Source organism: Canis lupus, chromosome 4 (assembly GCF_011100685.1).
Source record: "Canis lupus familiaris isolate Mischka breed German Shepherd chromosome 4, alternate assembly UU_Cfam_GSD_1.0, whole genome shotgun sequence".
NCBI classification, from domain to species: Eukaryota; Metazoa; Chordata; class Mammalia; order Carnivora; family Canidae; genus Canis; species Canis lupus.
The window spans coordinates 149,642-165,051 of NC_049225.1; the positions used below are offsets into that span (position 1 = coordinate 149,642).

The following is a 15,410-nucleotide window of genomic DNA, read 5'->3' on the forward strand; positions in this document are numbered from 1 at the left end:
GTTGAAAGCTGTCTCTCTGGGGAACTTCCTTCTGCGAGATGAGCTGACACGCGGTCCTTCCCAGTTCCACACTGCCTGCAGATGGAGCTACGAACATCCTCACTAGACATGTTTGTCAGAAGCTCATGGGATGCAAGGGCCAAGCTGCAGGCTTCAAGGTTGTGTCTCCAGGTGCAGTAGAGCTTTATTCATGGAACGACCTGACTTCCAACGCTGTAAAGTTTGGGTTAGGTTACGGGTTAGGGTTAGGGTTAGGGTCCTGTTTAAGCTTAGGGTTAGGCTTAGGTTTAGGGTTAGGTTTAGGGTTCGAGTTAGGGTTAGGTTTCAGGTTAGGGTTAGGGTTCAGGTTAGGGTTAGGGGTAGGTTCAGGGTTAGGGGTAGGCAACGGGTTAGGGTTAGGGTTAGGGTTAGGGTTAGGTTACGGGTTAGGTTACGGGTTAGGGTCCGGGTTAGGTTACGGATTAGGGTACGGGTTAGTGTTAGTGTTACGGTAGGGTACGGGTTAGTGTTAGGTTTAGGGTTAGGGTACGGCTTAGGTTTCGGTTTAGGTTTACGGTTAGGGTTAGCATTAGGGTACGGGTTAGGGTTAAATTTAGGGTACTGTTTAGGGTTAGGTTTACGGTAGGTTACAGGTTAGCGTTAGGGATAGGGTAAGGGTTAAGTTTAGGATTAGGTCAGGGTAGGGTTAGGGTTAGGATTAGGGATTGGGTTTCGTTAGGTTTAGGGTTGGGGTAAGTTTAGGGTTAGGGTACGGGTTAGAGTTTGGGTTAGGGTACAGGTGAGGGTTAAGGTAAGAGTTAGGTTACGGGTTAGGATTAGGGTACAGGTTAAGGTTAGGTTTAGGGTTAGGTTTAGGGTTAGGGTATGGGATAGGGTTAGGTTTAGGGTACTGTTTGGCGTTAGGGTTAGGGTTAGGGTTAGGGTACATGTTAGAGTTATGGTTAGGGTTAGAGTATGGGTTAGGGTTAGAGTTAGAGTTCGGGTTATGTTTAGGGTTCGGGTTAGGGTTATGCTACGGTTTAGGGTTATGTTAGGGTTATGATTAGGGTTCGGTTTAGGCTTAGGTTTAGGGTACATGTTAGGGTAGGGTGAGGGTACGGTTTAGAGATATGGTATGGATTATGGTACGGGTTAAGGTATGGGTTAGGGTACTGGTAACGGTTAGGGTTTGGGTTAGGTTTAGGGTTAGGTTTAGGGTACAGGATAGGGTTAGGTTTAGGGTTAGTGTTAGGGTTTGGTTTGGGTACGGGTTAGGGTTAGGTTTAGGGTACTGTTTAGGGTTAGGGTTAGGGTTAGGGTTAGGTTTAAGTTACGGGTTAGGGTAGGTTACGGTTAGGGTTAGTGTTAGGGTTAGGTTTCGGTTAGGATTAGGTTTCGGTTAGGGTTAGGTATAGTGTTAGGGTTTAGGGTTAGGGTTAGGGTACTGTTTAGGGTTAGGTATAGTGTTAGGTTTAGGTTACGGGTTAGGGTTAGGGTTAGGTTATGGTTTAGGGTTAGGATTAGGGTTCGGGTTAGGGTATGGGATACGTTTAGGGTTAGGGTTATGGAACGGGTTAGGGTTAGGGTTGGGTTTAGGGTTAGGTTTAGGGTACGGGTTCAGGTTAGGGTTAGGGGTAGGGTATGGGTTTGTTTATGGGTTAGGGTACGGGTAAGGTTACGGGTTAGTGTACAGGTTAGTGTTAGGGTTCGGGTTAGGGAATGGGATAGGATTAGGGTTTGGGTACGGGATCGGGTACAGGTTAGGGTACAGGTTAGTTTATGGTTTAGGGTTAGGGTACGGGTTAGGGTTAAAGTTCAAGTTAGGGTTGGGGTTAGGGTTAGGTTTAGGGTACGGGTTAGGTTTAGGGTTACGGTATGGGTTAGGGTATGGATTAGGGTTAGGGTTAGGATAGGGGTTAGGGTTATGGCACGGGAGAGTTAGTGTTAGAGTTAGGGTACAGGTTTGGATTAGGGTTAGGGTTAGGGTACGGCTTAGGGTTAGGTTTAGGGTTAGGGTTAGGGTTAAGGTACACGTTAGGGTTAGGGTTAGGGTACTGTTTAGTGTTAGTGTTAGGTTTAGTTTACGGTTTAGGGTTAGGGTTAAGGTTAGTTTCCTTGTTAGGGATAGGGTTAGGGTGAGGTTTAGGGTTAGGTTAGGGTTAGGGTTAGGGTTAGAGATAGGGTTAGGGTTTTGATTTGTGTTAGGGTTAGGTTAGGGGTAGCTTTAGTGTGAGGGTATGGGTTATGGTTAGGGTTAGGGTAGGTAGGGTGTGGCTTAGGGTTAGGTTTAGGGTTAGGGTTATTGTTATGTACACGTTTGGGTTAGGGTTAGGGTATTGTTTAGGGTTAGGGTTAGGTTTTTTATGGGTTAATGTTAGGGTTAGGGTTAGGTTTTTTATGGGTTAGTGTTAGGGTTAGGGTTAGGGTTAGTTTACGTGTTAGGGATACAGTTAGGGTGAGGGTTAGGATTCGGTTAGGGTTAGGGTTAGGGTTAGGTTTAGAGATAGGGTTAGGGTTATGATTAGTGTTAGGGCTAGGTTAGGGGTAGTTTTAGTGTGAGGATACGGGTTATGGTTAGGGTTAGGGTAGGGTACAGTTTAGGGTTAGGGTATGGGTTAGGGTTAGTGTTAGGGTTAGGAGTTAGGGTTAGGGTTTGGGTTAGGGTTAGGGTTAGGGTTAGGGTTAGGGTTAAGGGTTAGGGTTAGGGGTTAGGGGTTCGGGTTCGGGTTAGGGTTAGGGGTTAGCGTTAGGGTTAGGGGTTAGGGGTTAGGGGTTAGGGTTAGGGTTACGGTTAGGGTTAGGGTTAGGAGTTAGGGTTAGGTTTTGGGTTAGGGTTATGGTTAGGGTACAGCTTAGGGTTAGGGTTAAGGTACACGTTTGGGTTAGGGTTAGGGTACTGTTTAGGGTTAGGGTTAGGGTTAGGTTTAGTTTATGGGTTAGTGTTAGGATCAGGGTTAGGTTTAGTTTACGTGTCAGGTATACGGTTAGGGTGAGGGTTAGGGTTAGGTTAGGGTTAGGGTTAGGGTTAGGTTTAGAGATAGGGTTAGGGTTATGATTAGAGTTAGGGTTAGTTTTAGGGGTAGTTTTAGTGTTCGGTTATGGGTTAGGGTTAGGGGAGGGTACGGTATAGGGTTAGGGTACGGGTTAGGGTTAGTTTTAGGGTTAGGATTAGGGTACGGGTTAGGGTTAGTGTTAGGGTACCATTTAGGGTTAGTGTACGGGTCAGCGTTAGGGTTGGGGTTAGCGTAAGGTTTAGGGCACGGGTTAGGATTAGGGTAGGGTATTGTTTGGATTAGGGTCAGGGTTAGATTTAGGTTACGTGTTAGGGTTAGGGTACGGGTTAGGGTTAGGATACAGGTTAGGGTTAGTGTACGGGTTAGGGTTGGGGTTAGGGTACGGTTTAGGGTTAGTGTACGGGTTAGGGTTAGGGTACTGTTACGGTTAGGGTTCGGTTAGGGTTAGGGTACAGGTTAGGGTAAGGTTTAGGGTTAGGTTTAGGGTTAAGTGTTGAGGTTAAGGGTCACGGATAGCATTAGGGGTTAGGGGTTAGGGGTAGTGTTAGGGTTAGGGTTAGGGTTAAGGTTTGGGGTTACAGTTAGGGTTAGGGGTTAGGGTTAGGTTTTGGGTGAGGGTTAGGGTTAAGGGTAGGGTTAAGGTTAGGGTTAGGGTTAGGATTAGGGTACAGGTTAGTGTTAGGGTGCTGGTAAGATTAGGGTAAGGTACAGGTTAGGGTGAGGGTATGCGTTAGTGTTAGTGTTAGGTTTAGGGTACTGGTTAGGTTTAGGGTTAGGGTACAGGATAGGGTTAGGGTTAGGGTACGGGTTAGGGTACGGGTTAGGTTTAGGGTATGGGTTAGGGTTAGGGTACGGGTTAGGGTTAGGTTACGGGTTAGTGTATGGGTTAGGTTTCAGGATAGGTTTCGGGTTAGGTTAAGGGTTAAGGTTAGGGTTAGTGTTAAGGTTAGGCTTAGGGTTAGGTTTAGGGGTTAGGGTTAGGGTTAGGGGTTAGGGTTATGGTTATGTTTAGGTTTAGGGTTAGGGTTAGGGTACCAGTTACAGTTAGAGTATGGGTTACAGTTACGGTTCGGGAATGGGTTTGGGTTAGGGTTAGGGTACTGGTTAGTGTACAGGTCAGGGTTAGGGTATGGTTTAGGGTTAGGTTACGGGTTAGGGTTAGGGTACGGGTTAGGGTTAGGGTTAGGGTACGGGTTGGGTTTAGTCTAAGGGTTAGGGTTAGGGTTAGTCTATGGGATAGGGTTAGGGTTAGGGTACGGGTTTGGGTATGGGTTAGGGTTAGGGTTAGGTTTAGGGTATGGGTTAGATTTAGGGTACAGTTTAGGGTTCGGTTTAGGTTATGGGATAGGGTTAGGGTTAGGGTACGGGTTAGTGTATGGGTTAGGTTTCAGGTTAGGTTTAGGGTTAGGTTGGTTTAGAGTTAGGGGTTTGGGTTGGTGTTAGGCTTAGTGTTAGGGTTAGGGTTAGTTTGAGAGGTTAGGGTTAGGGTTAGGGTTAGGGGTTAGGGTTAGGTTTAGGGTTAGGGTTTGTGTTAAGTGTTAGGTTTAATGGTTAGGGAAAGGGTTAGGGTTAGGTTAGGGGTTAGGGGTAGGGTTAGGGTTAAAGGTTAGTGTTAAGTGTTAGGTTTAGGGTTAGGGGTTAGGTTTAGGTTTTGGTTTAGGTTTAGGGTTAGGGTTTAGGGTTTAGGGTTATGGTTAGGTGTTAGGGTTAGGGTTAGGGGTTAGGGTTATGATTAGGTACGTGTTAGGGTTAGGGTTAGGATACGGGTTAGGGTACGGTTTAGGGTACCGGTTAGTGTTAGAGTACTGGTTAGGGTTAGGGTTAGTGTAAGGTTTAGGGTACGGGCTTAGGGTTAGGGTACGGGTTAGGGTACGGGTTAGGGTTGGGTTACATGTTAGTGTTAGGGTACCTCTTAGGGTTAGGGAATGGTTAGGGTTAGGGTATGGGTTAAGTTTAGGGTTAGGGTTCAGGTTAGGGGTTAGGGATTAGGGTTAGGTTTAGGGTTACGGTTAGGTTAGGGTTAGGGTTAAGGGTTAGGGTTAGGATAGGTTTAGTGTTAGGGGTTAGGGTTATGGATTTGATTCGATTCAATTCTTTTCGATTAGATTCAATTCGATTCTTTTCGATTCGATAGATTCTTTTCTATTCGATTCAATTTGATTCGATTCGATTCTTTTCGATTCGATTCGAGTCTTTTTGATTCGATTCGTTTCGATTCGATTCTTTTCAGTTCGATTCGATTCAAATCTTTTCGATGCGATTCAATTAGATTCTTTCCGATTCGATTCGATTGTTTTCAATTCGACTCGATTTTTTCGATCAATTCGATTCTTTTCCATTCGATTTGATTTGATTCTTTCGATACGATTCAATTCTATTCTTTTCGATTTGAATCTCTTTGATTCGATTCGATTTGATTCTTTTCGATTCGATTTGATTCTTTTCTATTCGATACAATTCAATTCAATCCTTTTTGATTCGATTCGATTCTTTTCGATTCGATTCTTATATTCGATTCAATTTGATCTTTTTTGATTTCATTCGATACGATTCGATTCAATTTTTTTCGTTTCCATTCGATAGTTTTCTATTCGTTTATTTTCTATTTGATTCGATTCGATGCTTTTCTATTCGATTCGATTCGATTCGATTCGAATCTTTTCGATTCAATTCGATTCGATTCTTTTCGATTGGATTAGATTCGTTTCGTTTCTATTCATTTCGATTCTTTCCGATTTGGCTCGATTCTTTTCTATTCTTTTCAATTCAATTCGATTCGATTATTTTCGATTCGATTCGATTCAATTCGATTCGTTTTTTTCCGAATCGTTTCGAATCTTTTCGATTCCACTCCTTTCGACTCGATTTATTTGGATTCGATTCTTTTCGATTCGATTAGATTCTATTCCTTTCCATTCGATTCGATTCGAATATTTTTGATTCGTTTCTTTTCGAATCTATTCGAATCTTTTCGATTCGATTTGATTCTTTTCGATTCGATTCGATTTTTTTCTATTCGATTCTTTTTTATTTGATTTGTTTCGATTATTTTCTATTCGATTCGATTCAATTCTTTTCGATTCGATTCGATTCTTTTTGATTCGTTTCGAATTGATTAGATCCTTTTCGATTCCATTTGATTTGGTTTTCTTTATTTGATACGATTTTTTTCTTTTCGATATGATAGTTTTCGATTAGTTTCTTTTCGATTCTATTCGATTCGATTCTTTTTGTTTCGATTCGATTTGATTTGAATCTTTCGATTCGAGTCTTTTCGATTCAAATTCCTTTCCTTAAGGATCGATTCAATTCATTTCTTTTCTATTCGATTGAATTCGATTCATTTTTTCTGAAACAATTCGATTCTTTTTGATTCTACTCTTTTCAAATAGTTTCATTTGGATTCGATACTTTTCGATTCGATTTGATAAGATTCTTTTTGATTCGTTTCTTTTTGATTCCATTCGAATAGTTTCGGTTCGATTAGATTCTATTCGATTCAATTCGATTCGATTCGAAATTCTTCGACTGAATTGTGTTCGATTCGATTCTTTTTGATTCGATTTGATTCAATTCATTTCTTTTCGATTCGATTTTTTTCTATTTGATTCCTTTTTATTTGATTTGTTTCAATTATTTTTGATTCGATTTGATTCGATTCTTTTCAGTTCGATGCGATTCGAACCTTTTGGATTCGATTCGATTCAATTTGATTATTTTCGTTTCGATACGATAGTTTCTGATTCGTTCTTTTTGATTCTACTCGATGTGATTCTTTTTGTTTCGAATCGCTTTTCATGTGGAAGTATCAGGCCTGTACTCACGAGTATCTGAGTTGAATATAGTGATTTCACACAGCCTTCTTCAAAGAGTGTAGCTAATTTCTAACTCCTATGTACGAGTGGGTATCAGACATCTGCCTCCCAGGTGTACACACGTTTAAGAGTTGAGCTTATGGCCTGTACTTCCCACATCCTCCTGCAGATACAATTCGTTGCTAACAGGCCTAGGCTCGATGCGTTTCTGAAGTGTGAGAGGTAAGAGGAAAGTCCCGGCACAAAAGACTAGTGCCTGCAAGATCAATCCAGCGATTTCCTAGTAATTCCTGTTTAGACAGGTGCTATATACTAAGTTCCATACTTGAGAGCTAGCTGAACCCGAGTCCAAAAGCATCTCTCTTCTGAGAGTTGAGCTCACACCCAGTCCCTCACAGTTCCACATTGTCTGTAGAATGAGTTTTGAACATCTTAACCAGAGACGTTAGTTGGAAGCTTGTGAGACAGAAGTGGAATAATGCAGGCCTGGAAGGTGTCTCCAAGTTCAGTAAGGTGGTATTCTTCGAACCTCCTGAGTTAGAAGACTGCTATGGTCTCACATTAGAACATTAGAACACAGCTAGTTGAAAGCTGGCTTCTAGGCATGCCTCCTTTTGAAAGCTGAGCTCAGGGCAGGACCGTCCCGCATCCTGCGTGCCCGTAGTCGTAGTTGCAAAAATCCTTATGATAGGTGCTGGGAGAGGTTGGAGAAATGCAAGTGGAAGTGTCTGGACTGTACTCACGTGTATCTGAGTTCAATACAGAGATTGCCAACATCCTTGTTCCATTAGAGTGTAGCTCGTGTATACCTCGCCTCGATAAGTGTCTAGCAGACATCGGCCTGCAAAGCATACACACTTCTGAGAGTTGAGCTTGTGGCCTGTACCTCACCCATCCTGACTGCTTGTACGTTACTCTACCACAGCATTTCGTTGTAAGTGGGACAGTAGCGGAATGAAAACCAAGTGTCTGCCTTGTCAATTTCCCGCCTAGCAGAAAGCTGCCTCCAAGGCAAGCACACTCCTTTGGATTGAGCTTAGGTCTTGAACCTCTCACATGCTGACCGCCTGTGTGCTTCACTTCCAAAGGATTTCTTTCGATACAGGACGCAAGTTTAGCGAGAGGCAAATGTGTCTTAGTTCAAACCAGGAACTTCTGAGGAATTCCTCCCTCAGATGGGAGCTACATTCTAACTTCCAAACCTGAGTACCTAGCTGAATGCTCTCTCTCTGGGGAACATCCCTCTTGGAGATGAGCTGAAACGTGGTCCTTCCCAGTTCCACACTGCCTGCAGATACAGTTACGAACATCCTCACTAGACATGTTTGTCAGAAGCTTATGGGATGCCAGGGGCAAGCTGTAGGCTTCAAGGTTGTGTCTCCAGGTGCAGTAAAGCGGTATTATTGGAAATCCTGAATTACATTGCTGCCACGTTCTCATGGCCATCAGAAAGCAGTTAGTAGAAAGCTGGCTTCGAGGCAGGCCTCCTTTTGAAAGCTGTGCTCAGGGCAGGACCCTCCCGCATCCTGCCTGCCCGTAGTTGTAGCTGCTAACATCCTTAGGCTTCGTCCTGGGAGAGGTTGGAGAAACGCTTTGGAAGTGTCAGGACTGTACTAACGTGTTTCTGAGTTCAATACAGCGATTGCCAACGTCCTTGTTCCATTAGAGTGTAGCTCGGGTATACCTCACCTCTATAAGTGGCTAGCAGACGTCGGCCTGCAAAGCATACAAACTTCGGAGAGTTGGGCTTATGGCCTGTACCTCCCCCATCCTGACTGCGTGTACGTTCCTCTTCCACAGCATTTTGTTGCATGCGGGACAGTAGCCCTGTGAAAACCAAGTGTCTGCCTTGTCAATTTCGCGCCTAGCAGACTCCTGCCTGCAGGCATGCACACGCCTTTGGCTTGAGCTTATGGCTTGAACCTCTCTCTTGCTGACTGCCTGTATGCTTCGCTTCCAAAGGATTTCATTCGATACGGGACACAAGTTTTGCGAGAGCCATGTGACCCTTACTTCAGTTCACTGACATTGAGGAATTCCTCCCTCAGATGGGAGCTGCATACTAACTTCCAAACTTGAGTACCAAGCTGAAAGCTGTCTCTCTGCGGAATTTCCTTCTGTGAGATGAGCTGATACGCATCCTTCCCAGTTCCACACTACCTGCAGAATCAATTACGAACATCCTAACTAGACTTGTTTGTCAGAAGGTCATGGGATGCCAGGGGCAACCTGCAGGCTTCAGGTTGTGTCTCCAGGTGCACTAAAGTGTGTTCATGGAACATCCTGATTTCCAAGCCTGCTGCATTCTCATGGCCATCAGAACACAGTTAGTAGAAAGCTGGCTTTGAGGCATTCCTCCATTTGAAAGCTGAGCTCAGGGCAAGACCCTCCCGCATCCTGCCTGCCCGTAGTTGTAGCTCAAAATCCTTATATTAGAAGATGAGACAGGTTGGAGAATGCAAGCGGAAGTATCAGGACTGTGCTCACGTGTATCTGAGTTCAATACAGTGATTGCCAACGTCCTTGTTCAATTAGAGTGTAGCTCGGGTATACCTCGCCTCGATAAGTGGTTAGCAGACATCGGCCTGCAAAGCATACACACTTCTGAGAGTTGAGCTTGTACCTGTAACTCACCTATCCTGACTGCCTGTACGTTCCTCTTCCACAGCATTTCATTGTAAGTAGCGGATGCCAGGGGCAAGCTACAGGCTTCAAGGTTGTGTCTCCAGGTGCAGTAAAGCGATATTCATGGAACATCCTGAATTACAGTGCTGTCACATTCTCATGGCCATCAGAACACAGTTAGTAGGGGATCTCTGGGTGGCGCAGCGGTTTGGCGCCTGGCTTTGGCCCAGGACACGATCCCGGAGAGTCGGGATCGAATCCCACATCGGGCTCCCAAATCATGGAGCTTACTTCTCCCTCTGCCTGTGTCTCTGCCTCTCTCTTTCTGTGTGTGACTATCACAAATAAATAATTTAAAAAAATAAAAATAAAAATAAAAAAAACGCAGTTAGTAGAAAGCTGGCTTCGAGGCATGCCTCCTTTTGAAAGCTGAGCTGAGGGCAGTACCCTCCCGCATCCTGCCTGCCCGTAGTCGTAGCTGCTAACATCCTTATGTTTCGTGCTTGGAGAGGTTGGGGAAATGCAAGTGGAAGCGTCAGGACTGTACTCACGTGTATGTGAGTTCAATACAGAGATCGCCAACGTCCTTGTTCCATTAGAGTGTAGCTCGGGTATACCTCGCCACGATAAGTGTTTAGCAGGCATCAGCCTGCAAAGCATACAAACTTCAGAGAGTTGGGCTTATGGCCTGTACCTCCCCCATCCTGACTGCCTGTACGTTCCTCTTCCATAGCATTTCGTTGTATGCCGGACAATAGTCCAGTGAAAACCAAGTATCTGCCTTGTCAATTTCGCGCCTAGCGGACACCTGCCTGCAAGGCATGCACACGCCTTTGGCTTGAGCTTATGGCTTGAAACTCCCTCTTGCTGACCGCCGGTATGCTTTGCTTCCAAAGGATTTCATTCGATACGGGACGCAAGTTTTGCGAGAGCCATGTTTCCCTTAGTTCAATCAGTGACTTCTGAGGAATTCCTCCCTCAGATGGGAGCTACATACTAACTTCCAAACCTGAGTACCAAGCTGAAAGCTCTCTCTCTGGGGAATTTCCTTCTGTGAGATGAGCTGACACGCGGTTCTTCCGAGTTCCACACTGCCTGTAGATGCAGTTACGAACATCCTCACTAGACATGTTTGTCAGAAGCTCATGGGATGCCAGGGCAAACTGCAGCCTTCAAGGTTGTGTCTCCAGGTGCAGTAAAGCGGTGTTCATGGAACATCCTGAATTACAAGGCTGCCACATTCTCATGGCCATCAGAACGCAGTTAGTAGAAAGCTGGCTTCGAGGCATGCCTCCATTTGAAAGCTGAGCTCAAGGCAGGACCCTCCCGCCTCCTACCTGCCTGTAGTCGTATCTGCAAAAATCCTTATGTTAGGGCCTTGAGAGGTTGGAGAAATGCAAGTGGAAGTGTCAGGACTGTACTAACGTGTATCTGAGTTAAATACAGCAATTGCCAATGTCCTTGTTCAATTAAAGTGTAGCTCGGGTATACCTCGCCTCGATAAGTGTCTAGCAGACATCGGCCTGCAAAGCATACACACTTCTGAGAGTTGAATTTATGCCTTGTACCTCGCACATGCTGACTGAAGGTACACTTTGCTCCTATCAGGCCTAGGCTCGATGGGTGACAGAAGTTTTGTCAGAGGTTAGTGGAAAGTGCCGGCCCACATGACTAGTGTCTCCAAGTCCAATCCAGAGATATGTGAGTAACTGCTCTCTTAGATGGTGCTACATACTAAGTTCCATACATGAGAAGCTAGTTGAACACAGTGTCCAAAGGGTACTTGCTTCTGAGACTTGAACTCACCCCCAGTCCTTCACAGTTCCACACGGCCTTCAGATGGAATTTCGAACATCCTCACTAGACATGTTTGTAAGAAGCTCACAGGACACAAGGAGCTAGCTGCAGGCTTCAATGCTTGTCTCTCCAGTTGCAGTAGAGCGGTATACATGGAACATCCTGACTTACAGTGGTGCTACATTCTCAAGGCCATAACAACGCAGCTAGTAGAAAGCTGGTTTCGAGGCTAGCTTCCTTTTGAGAGCTGAGTTCAGGGCAGGACCCTACCACATCCTGCCTGACTGTAGACGTAGCTGCTAACATCCTTGTGTTGGGTTATGGGAGAGGTTGTGAGAAAAGCATGTGGAAGCGTCGGGCCTGAACTCACATGTATCTGAGTTGAAAAAAGCTATTTCCAACGGGCTTCTTCAATCAGATTGTAGCTATGTTCTAAATCCCATGTACAAGTGGGTAGCAGAAATCTGCCTCCCAGGCATACACACTTTTGAGAGTTGAGCTTATGGCCTGTACTTCCCACATCCTGCCTGCAGGTACACTTCACTGCTAACAGGCCTAGGCTCGATGCATGACTGAAGTGTTGTGAGAGGTAAGTGGAAAGTCCTGGCACACAAGACTAGTGCCTCCAAGCTCAATCCAGCGATTTCCTAGTAATTCCTGTGTTAGACTGGTGCTACATACTAAGTTCCATAGGTGAGAAGCTTGATGAACGCCTTGTCCAAAAGCAACTTACTTTACAGAGTTGAGCTCGCACTGAGTCCCTCACGGTCCGATACTGCCTGCAGAATGAGTATCAAACATCTTCACCTTCACCATAGACTTTTGTCAGAATCTTGTGAGACGCAAGTGGAACAATGCAGACCAGGAAGGTATCTCCAGGTGCAGTAGAGTGGTCATTTTGGAGCTTCCTGAATTAGAATACTGCTACATTCTCACTGCCATAAGAACGCAGCTAGTTGAAAGCTGACTTCTAGGCATGCTTCCTTGTAAGAGCTGAGGTCAGGGCAGGACCGTCCTGCATCCTGACTGCCTGTAGACATAGGTCCTAGCATCTTTATGTTAGGTTCTGGAAGAGGTTGTGCGAAAAGCATGTGGAAGTGATGGGCCTGTACTCACGTGTATCTGAGTTCAATACAGCTATTGCCAACATCCGTGTTCAATTCGAGTGTAGCTCAGTTCTAGCTCCCATCAATAAGTGTCTAGCAGACATCTGCCTGTAAAGCATACACACTTCTGAGAGTTGAACTTATGCCCTGTACCGTCCACATGCTGACTGCAGGTACACTTCGCTCCTATCAGGCCTAGGCTCGAATCGTGACAGAAGGGTTGTGAGAGGTTAGTGGAAGGTGCTGGCCCACACGACTAGTGTCTCCAAGCCCAATCCAGAGATATGTGAGGAACTGCTCTCTAGGATTGGTGCTACATACTAAGTTCCATACATGAGAAGCTAGTGGAATGCAGTGTCCAAAGGGTACTTTCTTCGGAGACTTGAGCTCACCCCCAGTTCCTCACAGTTCCACAGAGCCTTCAGATGAAATTTCGAACAGTGAGGACTAGACGTGCTGGTCAGAAGCTCATAGGACAAAGGAGCTAGCTGCAGGCTTCAATGCTTGTGTCTCTATGTGCAGTAGAGCGGTATACATGGAACGTCCTGACTTACAATGTAGCTACATTCTCACGGCCATAAGAACAGCAGCTAGTGGAAAGGTGCATTCGAGGCATGCTGTTGAGGATCAGAGCCATCCGTTCCAGGTGAGGCCTAAGTGGGGCCAGTGTCACCTGGTACAGTAGAGGCCAAAGTGAGGACCAGAGTTACCAGGTCCAGGTGAGTCCCAGTGGGGAATAGAGAATCCATGTCCCGATGATGCCCAGGTAGGGACCAGAGTCACCAGGTCCAGATGAGGCCCAGGTGGGGAGCATATTCACTAGGTCCAGGTGAGGCCCAGTTGAGGACCAGAGTCACCAGGTCTGGTTGAGACCTAGAGGGGTACCAGAATCACCTGGTCCAGGTGACATCCAGATGGGGACCAGAGTCACCAGGTCAGGGTGAGGCCCAATGGGGTTCCAGAGTCATCAGGTCCAAGTGAGGCTCAGGTGTGGAACAGAGTAACCAGGTCCCAATGATGCTGAGGTGAGGACCATAGTCACCAGATCTGGGTAACGCCCACATAGGATCCGAGTCACCAGTACCAGGTGAGACCAAGGAGTCCACAGCAATCAGGTCCAGGTGGAGAACAAAGTCACCAGGACTGGGTGAGGCCCAGATGGGGACCAGAATCACCAGGTTCAGGTGAGGCCCAGGTGGTGACCAGAGTCACCGGGTCCAGGTGAGGACCTGGTAAGGACAAGATTCACCAGGTCCAAGAGGCCAACGAGGGGACCTGAGTCACCAGGTATGGGTGAGGCCCAGGTGGCAACCCCAGTAACCAGGTCCAGGTGAGGCCAACCTGCAGTCCATAGTCACCAGATCCAGGTCAGTCCCTGGTGGGGACCGGAGTCACCAGGTAAATGTGAGTCTAGAAGGACACCACAGTCACCAGGTCCAAGTGTGGTTCATGTGGGAACGAGAGTCACCAGGTCCAGGTGAGACCCAGGTGGGGACCACAGACACTAGGTCCAGATTGAGGCCTAGGTGAGGGGCCCAGAGTCATCAGGGCCATGTGAGGCCAAAGTGTGGAGCAAAGTAATCAGGTCCAGGTGAGTCCCAGGTGGGGAACAGGTAACCATGTCCCATTGATGCCCAAGTGGGACCAGAGTCACAAGTTCCACATGAGGCCTAAGTGAGGAGTAGATTCACCAGGTCCTGTTGAGGCCCAGTTGAAGACCAGAGTCCCCAGCTCCAGGTGAGGCCCAGAGGAGGACCAGAGTCACCCAGTCCAGGGAATAAACAGGTGGGGACCAGAGTCACCACGTCAGGGTGAGGCTGAGAGTTGGACGAGAGTCACTAGGTCCAGGTGAAGGCCCGATGTGGAACTCAGTAACCAGGTTCCATGATGCCCATGGGAGGACCAGATTCACCCGGTCCAGGTGAGATCCCTGTAGGAACCAGTCACCTCGTCCAGGTGAGGTCCAGGTGGGAACACAATCACCAGATCAAGGGTAGTCTCAGGTGCAGACCAGAGTCACCAGGTCCAGATGAGGCCCAGGTGAGGACCAGAGTTACCAGGTCCCGGTGAGGCCCTGGGGGGACCAGAGTCACCAGGTACATAAGAAGCTAGAAACACTGCAGCTACCAGGTCCATATGAGGTCCATGTGGGAACGAGAGTCACCGGTTACAGGTGAGGCCCAGGTGGGGATCAGACACACCCGGTCCAGGTGAGACCCAGGTGGGAACCAGTGTCACCATGTCCAGGTGTGGCCCAGGTGAAGACCAGATTTAACAGGTCCAGGTGGGTCGCTGTTAGGGAACAGTGTAACCATGTCCTGATGCTACCCAGGTGGGTACCAGAGACACCAGGTCCAGGTGAGGCCCAGGTGGGGACCAGAGACATGAGGTCCAGGTGAGGCCCCAGTGGGAAACACAGTCACAAGGTGAGGAGAGGCCATGCTAACGATCAGAGTCACCAGTTCCAGGTGAGGCCCAGGTGTGGCCAGAGTCACCTGGTACAGAAGAGGCCAAAGTGAGGACCAGAGTTACCAAGTCCAGGTGAGTCCCAGTGGGGAATAGAGTAACCATGTCCCGATGATGCCCAGGTAGGGACCAGAGTCACCAGGTCCACATGAGGCCCAGGTGGGGAGCATATTCACTAGGTCCAGGTGAGGCCCAGTTGAGGACCAGAGTCACCAGGTCTGGTTGAGGCCTATAGGGGTACCAGAATCACCTAGTCCAGGTGACATCCAGATGGGTACCAGAATCACCAGGTTAGGGTGAGGTCCAGAGTGGTTCCAGAGTCATCATGTCCAGGTGAGGCTCAGGTGTGGAACAGAGTATCCAGGTCCCAATGATGCCCAGGTGAGGACCAGAGTCACCAGATCTGGGTGAGGCCCAGATAGTATCAGAGTCACCAGTTCCAGGTGAGGCCAAGAAGGAGTCCACAGCAATCAGGTCCAGGTGGGAAACAAAGTCACCAGGACTGGGTGAGGCCCAGATGGGGACCAGCTACACCAGCTCCAGGTGAGGTCCAGGTGCTGACCTGAGTCACCAGGTCCGGGTGAGGATCAGGTAAAGAGCAGATTCAC

At 47.1% G+C, this 15,410-nt stretch overlaps 1 protein-coding gene across 1 annotated transcript in view; it reads right to left on the reverse strand.

Annotated features, from left to right (window-relative positions):
- Nucleotides 1-12,973, reverse strand: part of LOC119876175 (MAM and LDL-receptor class A domain-containing protein 1-like) — a 44,265-nt gene extending 31,292 nt beyond the window's left edge. Inside the window, exons 1-3 of the mRNA XM_038533761.1 lie at nucleotides 12,891-12,973; nucleotides 11,964-12,009; nucleotides 423-600 (exon numbers count right to left, since the gene is read on the reverse strand). Coding sequence (XP_038389689.1) covers nucleotides 423-600; nucleotides 11,964-12,009; nucleotides 12,891-12,973 — 307 coding nt within the window. The remainder of the gene's footprint in view (nucleotides 1-422; nucleotides 601-11,963; nucleotides 12,010-12,890) is intronic.
- Nucleotides 12,974-15,410: the final 2,437 nt, after the last annotated feature.